Source organism: Echiichthys vipera (assembly GCF_963691815.1).
Source record: "Echiichthys vipera genome assembly, chromosome: 13".
Lineage (NCBI taxonomy): Eukaryota > Metazoa > Chordata > Actinopteri > Perciformes > Trachinidae > Echiichthys > Echiichthys vipera.
In genome coordinates, this window is record NC_139838.1 from 1,633,806 (window position 1) to 1,651,501 (window position 17,696).

The following is a 17,696-nucleotide window of genomic DNA, read 5'->3' on the forward strand; positions in this document are numbered from 1 at the left end:
TACCTCACCTCAGATAAAGCTGATGAATACTAACACACACATGTTGTGTCAATGAACTCAAGTCTTTCACTAAACACACATATTCACTGCTGCCCTACCTCAGAGCACTTTACGCATTTTATTCTTTCTTTTCCGCTTTGTGTACAATAGGGGAAAAAGTTACAATGAGCAGGGTTGAAACTATTGATCAGGTAGGGAAGAAAGGGGATTATTTTTTAGTAATACAATAATTCAAATCAGATTGAAAAGAAAACAGTGACAACAATTATTTGTTAACCATGGTAACCCGACACCATTCTACAGCCAGCTTAATCAGTTTCATATCATCTACAGGTTGGCTGTGATGTGTTAGTAAATTTGTTTTTATTTGTATTTATTATGTTTTATTTTTGAAAGTGAGATAATAGTCTGGAAACAATACAAATATTTTTGTACCTGGAAAATACTCAAATTTAATGCACTCCTTTTCCATACTGCCTAGGAACCCTGAATTTATTTCAGTGACCTCCAGGCCTTCCTCCCATCACCACTACCAAGATTCACCTATACACAAGTAAATATCACATGACTATAGATATTATAGTTATTTTTTTGTAGTTGCTTGCATCTCTGGGACTGTCTCTCTGACTGTCTTTGTCTCTCTTTGTCCATCTGTCTGTCTTTTCTCTCTTCTTTTCTTCCTCCCCAACCGGTGCAGACAGATGTCTGTCCTCCACAGAGCTGGGTCTGTCTGACGTTTCTGCCTGTTAAAGGGAAGGTTTTCAACACCACTGTGCTAAAAGGGGGAATTGTTGAGTCTGTGTAAATCATAAATAAGTCATAGAGTGTGGACTTTACTTACTCTGTAAAGTGTCCTGAGACTGAATTGAAAATATGGTCTCTCCATGGGTCCCACCATCAGACTTTTAGCTCCACTACTGAATAGCATGCCAGTATGTCTTTGATGCCGTTTTTAAATATAAGTAAAAATGCCATACATATATAATAATGCTGAATCTATACTTGTCTCCCATCTTTTACAGTGCAGAGGTCCCTTCCTGGTGTGGACAGAGGGAGCCGTGCTTTGATGTATTCCTGCAATATGTTTCCTGTAAGAATTATTTGTGGAATGCTTCCATTTCATCCAAATTGCATGTTGTTCTCAGCAGTCCAACTTCCAAATAAAACACAGCAATTTTATGTTTGGACATTTATTCAATACACTGTGTACAAAAGAATTCAACAGAAAATCTGACTGTATGAATGTGTATTTTGTATTCATACAAACATTTAATCTTCCATCTTAAAAAAGGGCCGACATTCTCAAGATTTCATCAAAATAAAAAAACATGGAGGGAGCATCAAATACCATTACATTCTTACAGTCCCACAAGAGACGCAAAGGTCATTGTTTTCACAGAAAACACTGGATTAAGCTGAGCCATCATTCATCTGACTCTAACACTGACGACACAAACCCCTCCAGGGTTCAGATGAGTCCAGAAGACACAGGCAGCAGCTCTGAGATCAGGGAGGAGTTGCTCTTCTTACAGGACCACGACATGTTTGAAGCTCATGATTGTCACACCACACACACACACACACACCCACAAGCGCGCACGCCTTTGAGCGGCTGAACCAGAGTGCTTACACAGAACACATAATAATCTCTTCACATTCAACACCAGCTGCTGGAAGAGCCTCACCAGGTCAGCAGAGCTCATCTGACAGTTTCTCAGGACTGGGTGACATAAAGCAGTTTAAATACTATGCAGCTCTTCTTCAGTTCTGTTGGCCTTTTTCTTCATAAAGTGCTTTCTACATTTTCGTCTCAGTATGTGACATGTAAGAGGGGAAACGTTTCTGACCCATGAGGTACCCAAACGAAAGGGAATATGAAAGCAACATCACATGTAGGTACACAGTACAACAGCCTAAATAAGACAGGAATTCAGTCGTGTGGAAAGCTTTCTGCTGAGTGGAGGCTTCCATTTGGTCCACCACGTTAAGTGATAGAGCAGATAGGCAGCTAGCCATGGCAACTCAGTCATAGTGGTCAAGTGTGGTGGCTTGTTTCAGTCTCACTGTTTAAAATAATCACAATAAAAACAGTCATCAGTGATCATCTCACAGCCTTTCAGTGTCCTCATGTCTCTCTCAGGTGAGGCAGAGCTCACTGCTTCGGCTCAGTCACCTGCAGAAGAGCTCAACTTCTTGTTCTACGTGTGTGTGTGTGTGTGTGGTTTGAACAGAGGTCCCAACACCCTGCAGTAGTTTGATCACAGAGAGTAGCTCTCTCAGAGGCTAACAGTTCTCAGAGTTCCACCCTGGCTGACAGCACTGTCACCTAGTATCCATGCTGTTGGTGCTGGTTGTGTTGGTTGTTAGCGGGGTGGTTGGGGGGCAGTGGTGGTCCGTTTACACCAGGGTGGTAGAAAGCACAGTTGCTCTCGTACCTACAGCTTCCCTTCATCATGAAGTGACGACACACAGGCCTCTTGGACATGTCTGACAGGAGGAAACAACCGCATTACAATCACATCAACCCAAACCATTCCTAATAACCACTCCCACTCTACTTCATCTTTCATTTGGAGATTTTAGGCTATTTGACTTCCTTAACATGCCTTATTTCACACTAGTGGAAAGAAAACGTGTATTTGACTTCACTTTGTGTCTGTAGATTTCTCTAAAATTCACCAAAAGTTAGCATAATCAATTACATATATTAACATGAAATTTCAGAGAAAAAAGAATGATCTTAATGTAAGCAATCAAAGGAAGAAGTTTCATGATAAGATCTAATAGATCACATTTTCACCTGTAGTGTTTTTACAATCCATATCTTTAAAGGCGGTTTTCTCACTGAGCCAGAAATCTGCTCTTCAGCAGCACTTACAAACACCACCTTCCCAGTTTCATTCTTATCTGAAGGTTTTTTACTAGGGATCGACCGATATTTGTGTTTTTTACGTGTATCATATCGGCTGATAAGGGCTGCTGTGTTCACCGATAGTATTTTCCAGCATTATTCACAGACAGGCGTCCACAGGTAGCTCCGTGCTCTTTAAGACAACGGTGAGTTTTAAACTTTCAAAGCATCCTCTAACTGTTTAACTTAGCTGGAATATTGCCATACACTTTGAAAGTGGAAGCAACAATGCCAAATGCATGCACTGGATGTGTTTTGCTTTAAACTACTGCTTAGCTAGTTTGTGGGTCAAACTGTAAACATGAATGTCGAATGCCTCGTCTATAAAACTGCTGCCATTGTGTCTCCATGTATTTATACTGTAGCTGTTACAAACACTAGTCATTGGATTTAGTAATGCCGACGTTCCATGGTTCGTGCAGTGTTGTAGGATTTTTATTTAGCGACCACCTGGCTGGAGGTGTGTTTGTGTGTGTGTGTGTGTGTTTGTTTCTCTCTCCCTACTCTGAGCGGCGTGTGTGTGGGTTTCTCTCTCACTACTCTGAGCGGGCGGAGATTCCTGCCATCAGTGATATTATAGCGCAACCCCTCCTCAAGAAGAGCTTTAACGATGAGACATATGTTTTATGCGTAGTTGAATATTAACATTTATCATGTATCATGTAGCAGCCTCAATTATACAACATTTCATTCCTTAAAACGGCAAAAATTGATTTTTTCATAGCAAGGGCCTGTACACAAACATTGTTGCACGGCAGTGGTATGTTTACCTAAGATATTCTATCAAATACTGAACAATAAAAATAGAAATTTATTTTCCGGAATAAATCAAGTATTTACACTTTGTTCTCCAATTTTGATCTCCAGTGTGTATATATGTAGTAATATTTGTAGTACAGGTCATTTTACCCGTAGTCAGGTTTTTACTTGGCCCTTTGTGATCTGTGCCAGCTATGGCTAATATCTGAGACTAAGTCCATGTCACACATACCATTCATGTTGTTGTGTCCTCCTCTGGGCCCCCCTCGTCCTCTGCCCCTGAAGCCTGGCTCTCCTCCTCCTCCTCCTCCTCCTCCTCCTCGGCCCCGCCCTCCACGGTGTAAGTGGCCTCCCCTGTGAGGCCCTCCTCTCATGGAGTCATCACCCCAGTAGTTGCCATTGTCTCCTCGGCCCTGGCCTGGCGGTGGCCCCATCATGCGCGGGCCTCCGCTGACGTTGAAAGGTGGGCCGTGGTTGTGAGGGGGTGGAGGGTGGTTGAAACGAGGGCCGCCGGGCGGGTTGTTGGGCGGGTAGCCGCCGTTCATGGGCATCTGCATGTGCATGTTCATGTTGTTCATACTGTTCATGCCTGGACCATGACCCAACAAACCCTGGTTGACTACATAGAAAGAAACATGTTAATAATGATGAGCAATACAATGAGCACAACAGGTGGACATGCAGCTGTGAGGAGAGATGGAGAACAAGGGGATAGAATAAAAGGTGAATTTTACCTGGTGGAGGTCCACCCTGGGTTTGGTTTTGGGTCTGCTGCAGGGAGCCCAGCAGCTGTTTAATCTTGTCTGAGAAGTTGGGCTGCTTGATCAAGTCTTCAGTAGACTGGTTACCAGATGCACCCTGATGACAGACAGCTACACATTAGCTCCACACTAACTACCAACTGCAGGTGGCTTTTACACCAGAAAATTACATTTCATGAAAGATTAAATGTGAAATTTGGCGTCCTTTGATGAACAAATTAAATAAGTAAACCCGGATCCAGAATGTGACTATTCTATATGTTTACCATGATGGATGAGAGCAGCTCCTGTACATTGACATTGGGAGCCACAGGGCTGTTGACAGTGTTTGTGGCTTGCGGGCTGCGAGAGCTGGTGCTCAGGTTGCCCATGAGGTTGGCCAGGACGGGCGGCAGCTTGGAGCTCTCATTCTGGGCCATGGCAGAGCCCTGCTGTGAAGTGGTGTCCATGGGCTCGGCGTAGCCGTCATCCGCCACGGAGGAGTCCTGCAGGGCACACCAGACTGACAGCTTAGCACGTAAAGTATTACACACTTGTTCACCATTTATTTGACAAGGGAAAGAGATATGAGAAAGAGAATGTATGTGTGTGTGTGTCTGTTTCGGTGTACTAACCTCATCCAGAGGGATGAGACGGGGAGGCATGGGTTCATATGGCTCTGGGTCTGGTTCATGTGGACTGTCAGGCACACTGGAGGAAAGGACAGGAACTCATTAACAGACAATAAAGGCCCAACCCTAACTTCTTAGGGTCAAATTCTCCAAAGATTTCTAAGTACAATAAAAATAAAATGGGTCAATGGTTCAGATTTCTTTTGAAAACTGTCTGTTTTTCTTATTTTTATCCCATACCATTTTGATACAGAAAAAAATTGACAAGCTCCCACAGCTACAGCAGCCTTTGTCCTACCTTTCTTTGCTGAGGAAGATCTCCTGCAGGATGCCCATCTCACGGTCTCTCTGGGTGAGTTTCTCCGTGCTGTTGGCCCCAGAGATGACCAGACTGCCGGTCAGCGTCAGGGGCCTTGGGGGGGTCCAGGGGACTCTTTCTTCCATAGTGTCATGGGAGAGCCGACGGGCCATCTCAAACGTCTGCCTGTCCATCATCAGCTCCCGTTTGGCGGCCTCACCAAAGTCCTTAATCTTGTTGACATTGACTGCGAAATAAGTGTAACATCGTTAATAATTAATATTTTTATCAGATACTTGTCAGAAAATTTAACATTCAGAAGCACGTCTTACCTCTCTCAGTCTCATCCAGGTCAAAGTAGAAGTAATGTTTGAGCTGCTCCTCCTCAGCCCAGTGAACGGTCTTCTTTTTCTTGCCCTTCTTCGTCAAGCTCTCTTCTTCTCCACGTGGTTCTGCCAGAGCGTTGGGCTTCTCACCTACATAACAAGAGACAATAAGAAAGAAAGATGTCAAGAGACTAAAAACACTCATTTTTAATGAATTTAGAAAAACACAAGACTGTATAATGTCAAAGAATCTCATTAAACTATTATCACCGAAAACAACGTTAGTGAGTAGGGTTGGCCGCTCATTTCTATTTTCATATCATCCAATCATAGTAGCTTCAGATAGCTATTCAGTTCTGTTAGCTACTTTAGCTTAGCAGTTAGCAATGGCTTCTCTGTCTCCCTGTCGCTCTCATGCTCTGGGTCTCAAATGTTTAGTTATTCCTCTAGCTCATTTAGTGGTATCTGTACATATTATAAATCTAATGCATTATTATTAATTTCCAATCACTTTAATGTTGTTATCAGTGAGATTGTAAGGACCTTACCATTGTCGGAAACCTCAGTCTCCTCAGAGGGAACAGGGGTCCCTGGCCGCTCCGGCTCCTGGTTTTCATCAGCAGGAGCGATTGAAGCAGCTGTTTCTGGAGACGATGGTTTAGCAGAAGATGAAGGATACCCAGAGGGTTTGCTGTCAAATGGATTCGCCTGAAGATAAAAAAAGGAACAAGTGCGCGAATGGTTTTACAAGAGTTTTGATAAGATTTTATGTATAACAAGACAAAGATCTTGACAGCTAAAATATCCCAATTCTTGCATGAGGAGATTGCAACAGCTATTAGTGTGGGAATGATTACAGAGACAGCACAGTAAAGTCTATCATGTTTCGTTAACATTTTACACACCAGAATCAAATTTATTCTGAGGGAAAAAACTTCTAATAAGTTTAATAAATAATAAATACATTTGATTGAAAAACAATCTACCTTGTTAGACGTGGGGGAGACAGCCTTGGTAGTCGCTGTAGGACCAGCACTAGCTTTCTTCTTCTTGATCTTGATCCCGGGCACTGGGGCAGAGTTAAGAGCATCTAGGAACCCTGTGCACTCCATCGCTGCAGTGAGGGCACAAGAGAGCAGTGAACTCCACAGCTGCTATGTCATCATCATCTCTTTCATACACACTTCAAATGGCATCCTGTCTTTAAATATAGGCAGAAATGTATGCATGTTTAAACTTACGCTGAGCTGGAATGATCTTGACTTTGATCTCTTTGGCAGAGTTAGAGGGGGTATTTAGAGGTTTGTACTTTTTCTCCAGAGGTGGAGCATCTGATGGACCAGAGCTGTGAAGGGAAAATGATCAGAAAAGGAAAAGGATGTAAGTACCATCATCAGCCACCTGAGGACAGCAATGAGCCAGTTGCATGAACACACCACAAGGTGGTGCTATGCTGATAGTGAGGGAGCAGTACCTTGGCCTCTTGAGGACTGGAGGTTTGATGTTGTATTTGTCACCCAGCTGTGGGGCGGTGGGTGTCTTCTTAGCAGGGGCCACGTTGGGCGTGTCCATCTCCAATCCTGCCCAACACAAAACAGATTGATTGTTTCATACAGAATGTCTTCAAATATAACATTCAGGTTGATCACTGCTCATCAGGAGAAGTTTACCTATGGAGCGAATCTTTGCGTGGCTGGGTGCATGAGCTTTAGGTTTCTCCTTTTTCTTCTCCTCCTCCACACTCTTTTCCTTCACATCCCGCACCAGCACCTTGCCCTCCTCTTTCTTCTTTTTCTTATCTAGAAGATAAACAGAGTGTGTGACTAATTGTTGCAGGTAGGAGCCACAGACAGACATTTCATAGTGAAAAAATGGCACTGTACCAGCAGGAGAGTTGCCACTGCTCGAGACACTCTGGGAGCGGATTGTAGCCATCCAGCCTTCTACGAGCACAGACGCCAACTTCCTCAGCTCTAAAAGTAAAAGACAAGTTCCATACACTATATATATTTGGGATGCAAAGCCTAACCATAAAAAAACAAGCCATTCACTACACAAACTGCAGCTCGGTTTGCATGTGAGCTGCAATTGATGGGTTCCTTAAGGAAACAAAAAGTTGTTAGGTTGTGTGCATGAAGGACTCTGCTTCCCTTTCCCCTAACAGGGGCTAAGACGCAGAATACAGAATGGAGAAAAGAATGTAATGTTTGTGGATGCACCGTCACACCTTAGTGTGCACACAACCTAACAACTTTAGCTTTTGAAAGTTTGGATGACATTTTTGACATAAAATCACACTCACCTTCGGTGTCTGCACTCTTGCTGAGCTGCTTCACCAGCTTGGCTGTGTTGTTCTGGGAGAAGATAAACAGAATGTTAGAATCTACAGCTGCTGTACCTGAAGGAGTGTCTGGGGATAAATCAAGACAGTACCTGTTTGAGGTGGTCAACTGTGAGAGGAAGCTTCTGTAGTGTGAGCAGGATGAGCTGCAACAGTGGGGTGTTGTTGGTTGTTTTGGAGTAAGTGAGCCAGGAGTTGAGCATCTTGTAGCCACCAACTCTGATAAACCTGGATGAAGGAGGGAACAATGAATGTATCATCAAGGATACAGATGGTCACTGACTACACCTGCAGATCAACAAAGACCTGGCAATATGATTATTACAAGTGGTTATTTTCAGAGGAGTTGTTCGGTGGATCCCCTTGTGTGTTCTAAGACTGCTGCATTACAAACATCCAACTGACATTACCAGTAACAAGTGTGGAAGGTGTGAGAAGTAACATGGATTATAATGCTCATGTGTGCGCTTAACTGTTTAAATTGAAGCCTTATTTCTCAACCCATTGTTTTAGAATAGCATGGAACAGTTAAAGTAGTGTTTTTTTTCACAGAATTCTTTCTTTTTAATTTTCAGTAATATTTTAACGTTAATAGAATTCCATTTTACAAGGGTTGACTTGAACTAGTATTCTCATTGAATGGAATGTTGTCATACTTTCATCCATCCCTTTGTTAATATGAAGAACAGCACTTAAAATATACAGCGTAGAGGGTCAAAATAAGGCCTACCTGTTAAGAACATCATGGGATTTGGTCTGCAGTAAGATGCTCAGGTACATACATCTACTGACCATCTTGGTTGAAGCTTTCATCAGGCTGCAATGAAAAGGAGCAGCAGGTGTTATGATATCACATGGTGTACGACTCACAATTGGATTGATGAGTTTAAAGTTTTACAGTAAACATGTCCACTTTTCAGTTCCTCACCTGAACACCTTTGGGACTCCCTCGAGACTGCGGAGCTCTCCATCCTTCCCCAGCAAAGCCTCCACACCCTTCAGAATCTCCCTGGGGTCCACTGGTCCCCCTGCCATATCTGAAATATACACCTCACACTATTAATACACATACTTGCATGCTAACAGGAAACTAGTGTGTTGCATTTTCTGGTATGTACAGGAAATATTTGGGAAAAAGGTATTAAAGAGCTGTTTCCTGAGACTTTTTGCCTGCCAAATAAAAAAGGGAGCTCTGCACTTCAGAATTCCACCCAGATTATATTTAGGAATTAGGACTCAACAACTCGGTTCTGTTCCTAGGAATGCCTCATCAAGGCTCAAAGGCCACTGTACCTCACACAAAAATCTGAACTGTTATCAGGCCAACAAGGTCACTTTCTTCTCACCACTGAACACGAATGACTTTCCCTGATCAGTGGTTGACCACACCAACCTGTTCATATTATGGACAGTCCATTAACATCAAGGACCAAAGAACTGACGCACAGCACCCAAACCAGGAGATCAACACCACGAGCTGGTTAACCAGCTCTCATCAGATCTGCTGAGGGTTTGAGCAACAGCATATTCACGGAGCTGCCAAACAGGAGCAGACCACCCTGACACAAGACACAACTCACTATCTAGACTGATGATCTTGCCGACTTGGTCACATGAAAAACACGAGTCACAGGCAAGTTCAGGCAGCAATTTCCTCCTGCTACTCAGCACTCTAAGTCACACTGCAGATGGTTGGAGTGGTTCACCAGCTCAGCACAGACAAGGGAAGGATGCTGGAACTTCTTCCTCAGTGCACACAGAATGTCTCCTTTCTTACTTTAATTGCAGGACAGGACATATCGACTGATAGATGTTCATTTTTGAGTGTGAAGCAGCACTGTTTATTCAGTTTCAGGCTGGCGTACAAAATGCTGTACAGTTTACCTAACAGTTTCCATAATCATAACAAACTGAATTAAAAGCATTCAATAGCTATAACTATGATTTGTTTATTTTTACAAATATATGAATAATATTGATATGAATCAAACACAAAACAAGGTGAAAGGTCAAAGTTTTGTTGGAATAAAAATAGCCAAAGAGAAGACTTTTTAAAAGAAATGTTATAGGTAATGATTTATATTTTTTTAATGCCACACATCTATCACAATCCTTCACATTTGTGCAAAAACACATCTCAAACAAGGAGAGAAAACACATCAAACGTGCCTAGTGTAAAGGCCTTCTTTCACTCATTCATGTTGTATCTGATAAAGGGAAAAATTCAGGATATACGCACCAAAAAATGTGATTGAACGCAATTGTATAAGGTATGAAATGCTTTAAAAGTGTAGAATTAGTATATTAAATAGTGAGGGTTAATTCAGACTACAGTGGTGTTAGTGACATCACTTTCAACAGTTTCAGTCAGGGGATCAAATCTGGGCACTTACTGCCACCTACAGGTCACTTTATGCTGACACACTAGAACTGTATTGCCTGTGTTGTACACAATAGAGAAATGCAATACAAATCAATAGAATTGTTAGTGCAACATCACATGACAACAGACGGAACTGTCACACATTATTCTAAACGTAAAACTAATTCATGAATGAAAGGTGCTGGGTGTTTCATAATTTCAGTCTGCATATGCCTTATATACCTGAAAAGTCTATTGTGATCCAAACAAAGACAGCCAACACCAAGTCAGTTGGCCTTCATGAATTTCTTAAATAGTATGGATTAAACACATCATGACAAGAGCTCTTGTGAACAACTTCAAAATGGTTCATGGTATAACTATTTGGGTTGAGCCATAAGCATGCATACCTCTTCCACGTTTATGCATTCTATTATGAAACGGTTTTCGTGCCAATATATCATCCGATGTACAGTATAGAACGGGCAGAAATTAATTAATTGGAAATGTCATGACGTGAGGAATCAGTTAGGTCTTACCCGTGTAACTGTTGTAGTAGAAGTTTTATAAAGTCTCAGACCTCCACAACACTGCAAATAACCCAATTCCTGTAAATGTCACAATTGTTACACATAAACACAAAATCAGTGTTAAACACGGCCCTGCTTCCTCATTCAGTGGGGGAAAGAACATTATTTGTGCAGTCATACTGTGGTGTTATTACATATATCACTGGTACATTAGGGAAAAACAAACTATGACTCTATTCGAATGACTTAGCCTTCTAAAAAATAGTGCTGTGTTTTAACTGTTGAAAAACAACAGATTTGCCAGTGGCTAAGGCAACGAGGCATATTCAAGGAGAAAGAGAATTAATCATATAACAATGCAAAACGCCCTCGGTTATATAAGGGCATCGCAGCCTATAAAAGGCTTGTGCTTAACCTGACATCTGTCATAGCTGAGTACAGGCCTGCTCCTGTGGCTACGATGCTTGTCAAAGGGGAGGGAGCTGGAGGCCGGCTGCTAATCAGAACCCTCCCTCAGTTAACCACTTCGACGACGGAAAACCACTCCGTGCACAAGCGACAATGGCTCCCCTAGCATAGGTCGATGGGAAAACAAGTCGACGAGCACCACATATCTACCGAAGCATACGCGTATGTTAGCATTCGGACAATGCGACGAACACCAGTCTGTAACATTTGGTTTTTTTTCCCCCCTCGATTTCAATTTTTGTAAAACTCCCAAATGTTGCTCCGAGAACACGGATAGCCCCCGGAGCTGTCCCGAGGACGAAAAACAAACCACAACCAATCCACCACATTTGCCAATCCCGACTGTTTGTGCTTCGAAAGACCACTTCGCTTGAGTCATCCTGCAATCTTTATCCACAGATTGCCGAGTACATGATGCGGGCCCTCGGGAAGCCCCTGTGCTTTAATTATCGACATGTCAACACACAGTGCTTGATAAAATATGTCCACAATCCTCAAGCTAACGCAATCTTTATGTATAGATTGCGGTGGGTGTTGGTTCCGTGGAGCAGCCCCTACAAAGCAATTCTGGCAGGCAAAAAGTCCGACTTCATTTACTGGAATTTGCTACCTATGCCTACGGCAATCTTTATGAATAGATTGCTTATGGTTATTTTACGAATTTACTGATTATATTTAATTTCATTGGTACAGCTCGTCCATTCCGTCTCACACACAAAGAAACGGAGCCTTGTGCCTCCGTCCACTTTCCTGTGTGAGCTCATACTATAACATTGTCTATATTCAAATTGTTTGCCAAGAACCAAGCTAACTTACGGTGCCGGCTAACCAGCTGCCGCTAGCTAGCCTATCATCTACGACCATATTCACTTGTTTGATCTCGATTCAACGTTACTTCAAAATCAACTTACTATTGACACTATAGGTCCTCGGCGTCTCGGGTGTATTAGAGAGTGCTTTTCAGGCACTTATTTCTCTTATATTAATTTTATATCGTCAACCTTCATGGTTTTAATATATCAACTTAATTACTTCTTATGGGTGGGACTGTGATAGCTAAAAGCTAGCCTTTCCTTCGGGAACAAACTGGAGGCAAAAATAGTAATCAAATGTCCATTACTTGAAGAAAAAAATATGAATTTGAGTAGAGTTGTTCAAAGTCCTCGACGTTTCAGTCTTCGGCAAAGCACGTTCATACCAACCTGCAAAACACACAAAAACACACATTTAATTTCGACTCTAACAAATGTCATCGTCCATCTATATCAACGCCCTTTGTTGGTTGTTGAATACATTCTATAGGAGTTTCGACGGACACAATGCTGAAAATAAGCCTTGCTGTCTTTCTGACTTCACTTACCTCTGACCAAATCCAGGAATGAGCTCGAAGAGGAGGGACTTGACTTTTATACTACGTGACGAATTTTACGTCACGAGCAACGTTTTCTCCGTTTTCGCTGAAACAAAATGGTGGATATCCGACCTTTCCTGGTCTGGCCAAGGGCAAAATGGCGTATCACACACGTAGGAAACTGTTATTTCTAATCACTCCCTAGATTGAACTTGAAAGTATCGTACAATTGCATCATTAAGTTGACAATAAAGCACACCAACGTATTATATTGATTTAGTTGGATTATAGTTATTATCTTATATTTAAATTTAGTTAATAATATTTCTTCAAAATGGCGACTGGCTTGTCTGGAGGGGTGGTGATAATCACATGCGTCTGCGAGAACACGTCATTTGAACAAGCATGTTTACCCAACAGACCTAAAGAATAATGACAGAATGTGGATTTACACACAATACAAATCAATTATTAATGATATCAATTTAGATTTTTAAAAGTTTAACGCTTATTTGTATCGCTTGATCTTTCACCTTTCACCTTCAACCCACGGATGTGTAAAGAAAAGAGCAACAGCAGCTATAACACTGACAGAAAAAATGGCTGCCTCCATACGAGGCATCACGAAGGGTTTCTGTCGTCTATCGCCTTCAATTTTACACTCATTACGGCCGTATGAGGTACTTAATTTAACTTTGCTGCTGATACACTCATCATCCGAACAATTGATCTGTGACCAGTTTGTATTGTGATTTGTATGTTTTAAAGGCAGATGAAACGGTGTCATGTAACGTTATTTTGATAACTTCTCGGCAATTCTACTTCGTCGAACGCATGGCTTTGTATTGTGTCTATTTTCTTTATACAGCCATGGTATGACTCGGTACGGTGCACCTTACATACCGCACCAAACACCATTTAAGACACTGGATTTCAAGTGTGGCGCAAAGTTATTAGCAGCGGTTGTATGATCTAGCTACGGGGTCCGAAAGGCAGGTCGAATTTGTTAATTAGTTTTTTGCACCTTATTGTTTATTTCCCTGAGGGTTAATACAGTTTTATGTTATTGTATTTATACTGACCTAACAGCATAAATGAAGTCATGGCTCCATGCCTCCATAACAACTTGGTATATGGGATGATGTGATGATAACAATAGTGAGCTTCTTTGATTTGTCGTTCAGTTTAGTCTTCAGAGGCTACCTGTGAGATCGAGCCCGGGCCTCTCTCCGTTTGTACCTCCAAGTCGATCCTTCTGCAAAGCAGCATCACTCCAGGATGAGGATACAGCTGAGGCTGTCAGCCGCTACAAGGACAAACCCTGGGATTATCTGGAGAGTGATGGTATCTCAATGAAAATCACGTCTCATCTTTAGCCCTTAACTGTGCTTCCTTTTTACAATGTATGCCTTTCCCCTACAGAGTACATTGAGAGGTATGGAACCAATCCAGTGTGGGCAGGCTACAGGAGGAACCACAAAGGTGGAATTCCCCCACAGAAGACACGCAAGACCTGCATTGTAATATTTTCTATTTGGATTCATCCTCCATTAGTTCCATGTGTCTTGTATGTCATGTGAAGTAACCTTAACACTGATTCTGTTATGTAGAGAGGAGACAAGATCTGTGCAAACCCCTGTCCAGTTTGTCGGGATCCTGAAGTTATTATCCACCATCAGGTGGGTTTGCCACACACTAAACACACATATGTGATGCTTGAGTTTCAGTACATTAGTTTTGTTATACAGAAATGATTCCATTACAAAAGCAAGTAATGACAATGTTTTTTTTTATCATGTTGGTGCTTCTGTGAAGTTAGTTCTGTATGAAATACAGAGGAAACTGTTGGTGCATGAAAGAAAATGGGTAGAAAGTGTTTTTAATAGAAAGGTCACAATCAAGAACGAATGTTATAAAGGACCACAACAAGTGCAAGCAGGACAACCAGTTCATACCCTGATTGAGGCTTTTTGTGGACATGGAGGTGCCATCCAATGGCAAAAGCTTATTACCATAATCAGGACAAGAGCAAACTGGAACATTTGGAGAGATCCAAGGCGGTGTCTTCAAATGTCTTGCTTTGTCTGAACAACAGTCAAAATGAAAATAAATTCACTTTACTTTCACAGAAGCGTAGGTGTATAGCAGAACAGAAAAACCCCATATCGCATTTGAGAAACAGAGGGCGTGTGACTTAAATATTTTTTTGGCTTGAAAGCAATGATTTCACTGTTAAAATTGTTTCCAATGATATTTCTGTCAATCGACTGATCGATTAATCATCTAATCATATTTCAGTCAGGACTATACCATGAGCTCTCCTGTCCTGTTTGCTTCGGTATCACTTAGGCCAGTTCTAATGTTTGGAGTATACCTCTACTGCATTACTTTTCAGAGGGAAATATTGTCATTTTTACCCTACTACATTTATTTGACAGCTATAGAATAATAGTTACTACATGAAAAATGATTATAAGCTTATCAAATACAATATATTGTGAGAAAGTACACCAGTGGCTCCCATCCTTTCTAGATGTCTTTGACAGACTTGAGATGGTTAAATATAAACCATTATAGCACCGCTATATTCAACATGTTTGCTTGTTTCACAATGAAGTGTGCATTTCGTCCCAATCATTGAATTGGGCAAGTTAATAAGCAAAAGGCTAACACTAGCTTAACATCAGATATCTGCAATGATATTTGATTCATGATTAAATTATGAACCAACAACCGTAACCACATTTAAGTGTATTTTACAACCCTAGTGACAGCTCACTTCACAAGTTGCCAAAACCTTGGCAACAACCAGCATGCATCGCTTTTTACTTAGTGCCACTTGCACTTTATTTGGTTGTTTTCTGTATTTGTGGCCCTTTCTCTTAATGCTGCATGTGCTGCCAATTAATGTTTACTTAATTTGTTTTTCTTTTGTGTTCTGTTTAATCAGTTGATAAAACTGGGGTGACAAAATCCCATCATACCCGTATCCACTTCCATATAACATGTATAGCTTCATGTTTCAACGTTACGTCGTTCATAACGCCAGTAGTAGTCTAACTCATTCCGTCTCCTACCTTCTTCTCTTGCAGAATGTGAAATTGTTGCAGCAGTTCATCAGTCCCCACACTGGAATGGTGTATGATCCCACTCGAACTGGTAAGTCATCATGTCATCAAAGTGAGCACATGTATTGCTGCACAAGGGTCTTCCAGTTGACTACCAGACGGCTCATGTTGTTGGTTGTACTGTCTCCAGGTGTGTGTATGAAGCAGCAGAAGAAGCTAAATGAGGCAATCAAGACAGCAAGAGATCACGGTATGTAACGCAAAACAAGACTCAAATGGATGTGTGCTTGGTACTTCTCCACAGTCCGTGTGTTATCTACAGTAGATGATGGTTAGGATGGTTAGCATGTCAACAGTCTGGAGAAGCAGACAGGAGAACTGACACACAAGCTGAGCAATGTCCTGCTGTGGACAGAGGCAGCAGCTAAACGGATTTCAGACACCTAAAAAATTTGATGCCAGTTTAAGTGTACTCTATATTTAGACTATTTTCACTCCTTTACCTTGCGGTCAGTCCAGTTTTAAGTTTAGTGTTCTATGCTCTTGTCAGAGCCACCAGACTCCATTACAAAAACAGTGATTTTACCTCACAGAACACAGTAGTTGCTGGTTAGTTTTTCCCTAAGCTCTCCAAGTACCAATAATATCAAGGGCTGAGGGGAAGTGAGGTGCGTGTTGAACAACTAAAGAAACACCGCTTGTGTGTTGACAATTGTATTTTTTTTTTTTTTGCTCTTTTGTAAACTTTATTGAAACACATTCACCTCTCTACTTCCAGTCTGTCCCCTATATGTTGCCCTCTTGAATCCATACACACACATGTTCCTTTTACACTTCGGCCCTTACAAGCCTGAATCAGAAGATGAGGTTTGCGATTTCCAATTACGAGTGAACGCAGCATAACTGTTGGTGACATTTGGGCCGACAGACCAACTACTGTCAGCAGAGTCACTAACATGGAGGCTTATTTACATTTAGAGGGAATGTCTCCACAGACACACAGATGGGAATACTCAACAAAGGGGCAACAAGTGCTTTCATTAGTGGGTCACATGATCAATCACCATTGTTTTAACTCGCTCTGTGATAGAGAGGAACTTAAAAGACAATTAAATTGACAAAAATCTTACAGATTACAACTTTAAGCAAATAGATCCTCTGTATTTTGGGAACAGGATTTAGTCACATTTATTTGGAGTGGAACAGAGCACTGCCTCATGGGATTCTAGAAGTCTTCCAGTTGTTTAGGTGGCTTGTTGAGGTAAGGCAGGGCAGGTTGCCTGAAGTCTTCCCACACCAAAATGAAGGAATTTCTCTCCTAGACAGATTATAACTTCAGATGGTCAAAGTGTTTTTGTTGTGGCATCATTCCAAAACCCTGTGTCCTCTTTCAGGTTTACTTCCCTTTGAGATTCCATATGTGGAATTTTCAGGAGAGGACTACTCCAATTTCCATGATGCTGTGGGGTCCACGCCACCTCCCCCATCCTTAACCTCTGGGGACACCTGGTATAAATGGTATGGTGAAATAACACCCGATGAGAATGAAGTGGCAAAAGTCAAGAAGACCTATAAGGCATACTTAAAGTGATTCAGTCCACTGGATTATGCTGTGATGTTTCTGTCAATGCAACAACTGTAACCAAGCTCACTTTGGTTTGCTATACATCTTTATTTCTTCTGGCGCACAAGTTCCATCCTGTTTTCATATCCTACTGGTATGTAAATAAAAATGGCACAATAAAACCATTATGAAAATTTATTTGTTTTGTTGTTTGGCTTTAGTAGATCTTGACCACAGATAATTATTTATCTCCCTCTATATTTATAGAAATGAACAGTAGGGTTAACACTCCAGTATATGTCCAACCCCATGCCATTAAAGATGTTACACTCCAGAAGAAAGGGAA

The 17,696-nt window shown here is 41.6% G+C and overlaps 2 protein-coding genes across 3 annotated transcripts; one reads left to right on the forward strand and one right to left on the reverse strand.

Moving 5' to 3' along the window:
* Positions 1–1,222: 1,222 nt before the first annotated feature.
* ppp1r10 (protein phosphatase 1, regulatory subunit 10) lies at positions 1,223–12,541 on the reverse strand. 2 transcript variants are annotated; one of them, XM_083925903.1, is made up of 18 exons: positions 12,400–12,541; positions 8,936–9,044; positions 8,738–8,824; positions 8,100–8,235; positions 7,969–8,020; positions 7,550–7,639; positions 7,337–7,465; positions 7,141–7,246; positions 6,908–7,011; positions 6,653–6,780; positions 6,215–6,374; positions 5,673–5,816; positions 5,341–5,587; positions 5,046–5,121; positions 4,698–4,916; positions 4,405–4,528; positions 3,903–4,289; positions 1,223–2,487 (listed from the first exon to the last, which is right to left on the reverse strand). In XM_083925903.1, the coding sequence occupies exons 2-18, from the start codon at positions 9,040–9,042 to the stop codon at positions 2,327–2,329; spliced, it is 2,457 nt and encodes an 818-aa protein (XP_083782029.1). In that variant the 5' UTR covers positions 9,043–9,044; positions 12,400–12,541; the 3' UTR covers positions 1,223–2,326. The 2 variants fall into 2 exon arrangements, with proteins under 2 accessions (XP_083782029.1, XP_083782028.1); XM_083925902.1 differs by having other exon boundaries at positions 12,279–12,488.
* A 751-nt stretch (positions 12,542–13,292) lies between these two features.
* On the forward strand, positions 13,293–17,390 carry mrps18b (mitochondrial ribosomal protein S18B). Its single transcript, XM_083925870.1, has 7 exons — positions 13,293–13,398; positions 13,903–14,062; positions 14,141–14,238; positions 14,329–14,397; positions 15,811–15,877; positions 15,977–16,036; positions 17,181–17,390. Exons 1-7 carry the CDS (start codon positions 13,318–13,320, stop codon positions 17,375–17,377), a joined length of 732 nt encoding a protein of 243 aa, XP_083781996.1. The 5' UTR covers positions 13,293–13,317; the 3' UTR covers positions 17,378–17,390.
* Positions 17,391–17,696: the final 306 nt, after the last annotated feature.

Bases quoted from the DNA above. Each gene is read 5' to 3' on its own strand.
- ppp1r10 (XM_083925903.1), bottom strand. From the start codon at position 9,042: ATGGCAGGGGGACCAGTGGACCCCAGGGAGATTCTGAAGGGTGTGGAG. The intron at 8,021-8,099 runs GTACTGTCTTGA...ATCTTCTCCCAG, and splicing joins CAGTTGACCACCTCAAACAG to AACAACACAGCCAAGCTGGT. The intron at 2,488-3,902 runs GTATGTGTGACA...TCCTCCTGTCAG, and splicing joins AGGACACAACAACATGAATG to ACATGTCCAAGAGGCCTGTG.
- mrps18b (XM_083925870.1), top strand. From the start codon at position 13,318: ATGGCTGCCTCCATACGAGGCATCACGAAGGGTTTCTGTCGTCTATCG. The intron at 13,399-13,902 runs GTACTTAATTTA...TTTGTCGTTCAG, and splicing joins ACTCATTACGGCCGTATGAG to TTTAGTCTTCAGAGGCTACC. The intron at 14,063-14,140 runs GTATCTCAATGA...TTTCCCCTACAG, and splicing joins GGATTATCTGGAGAGTGATG to AGTACATTGAGAGGTATGGA.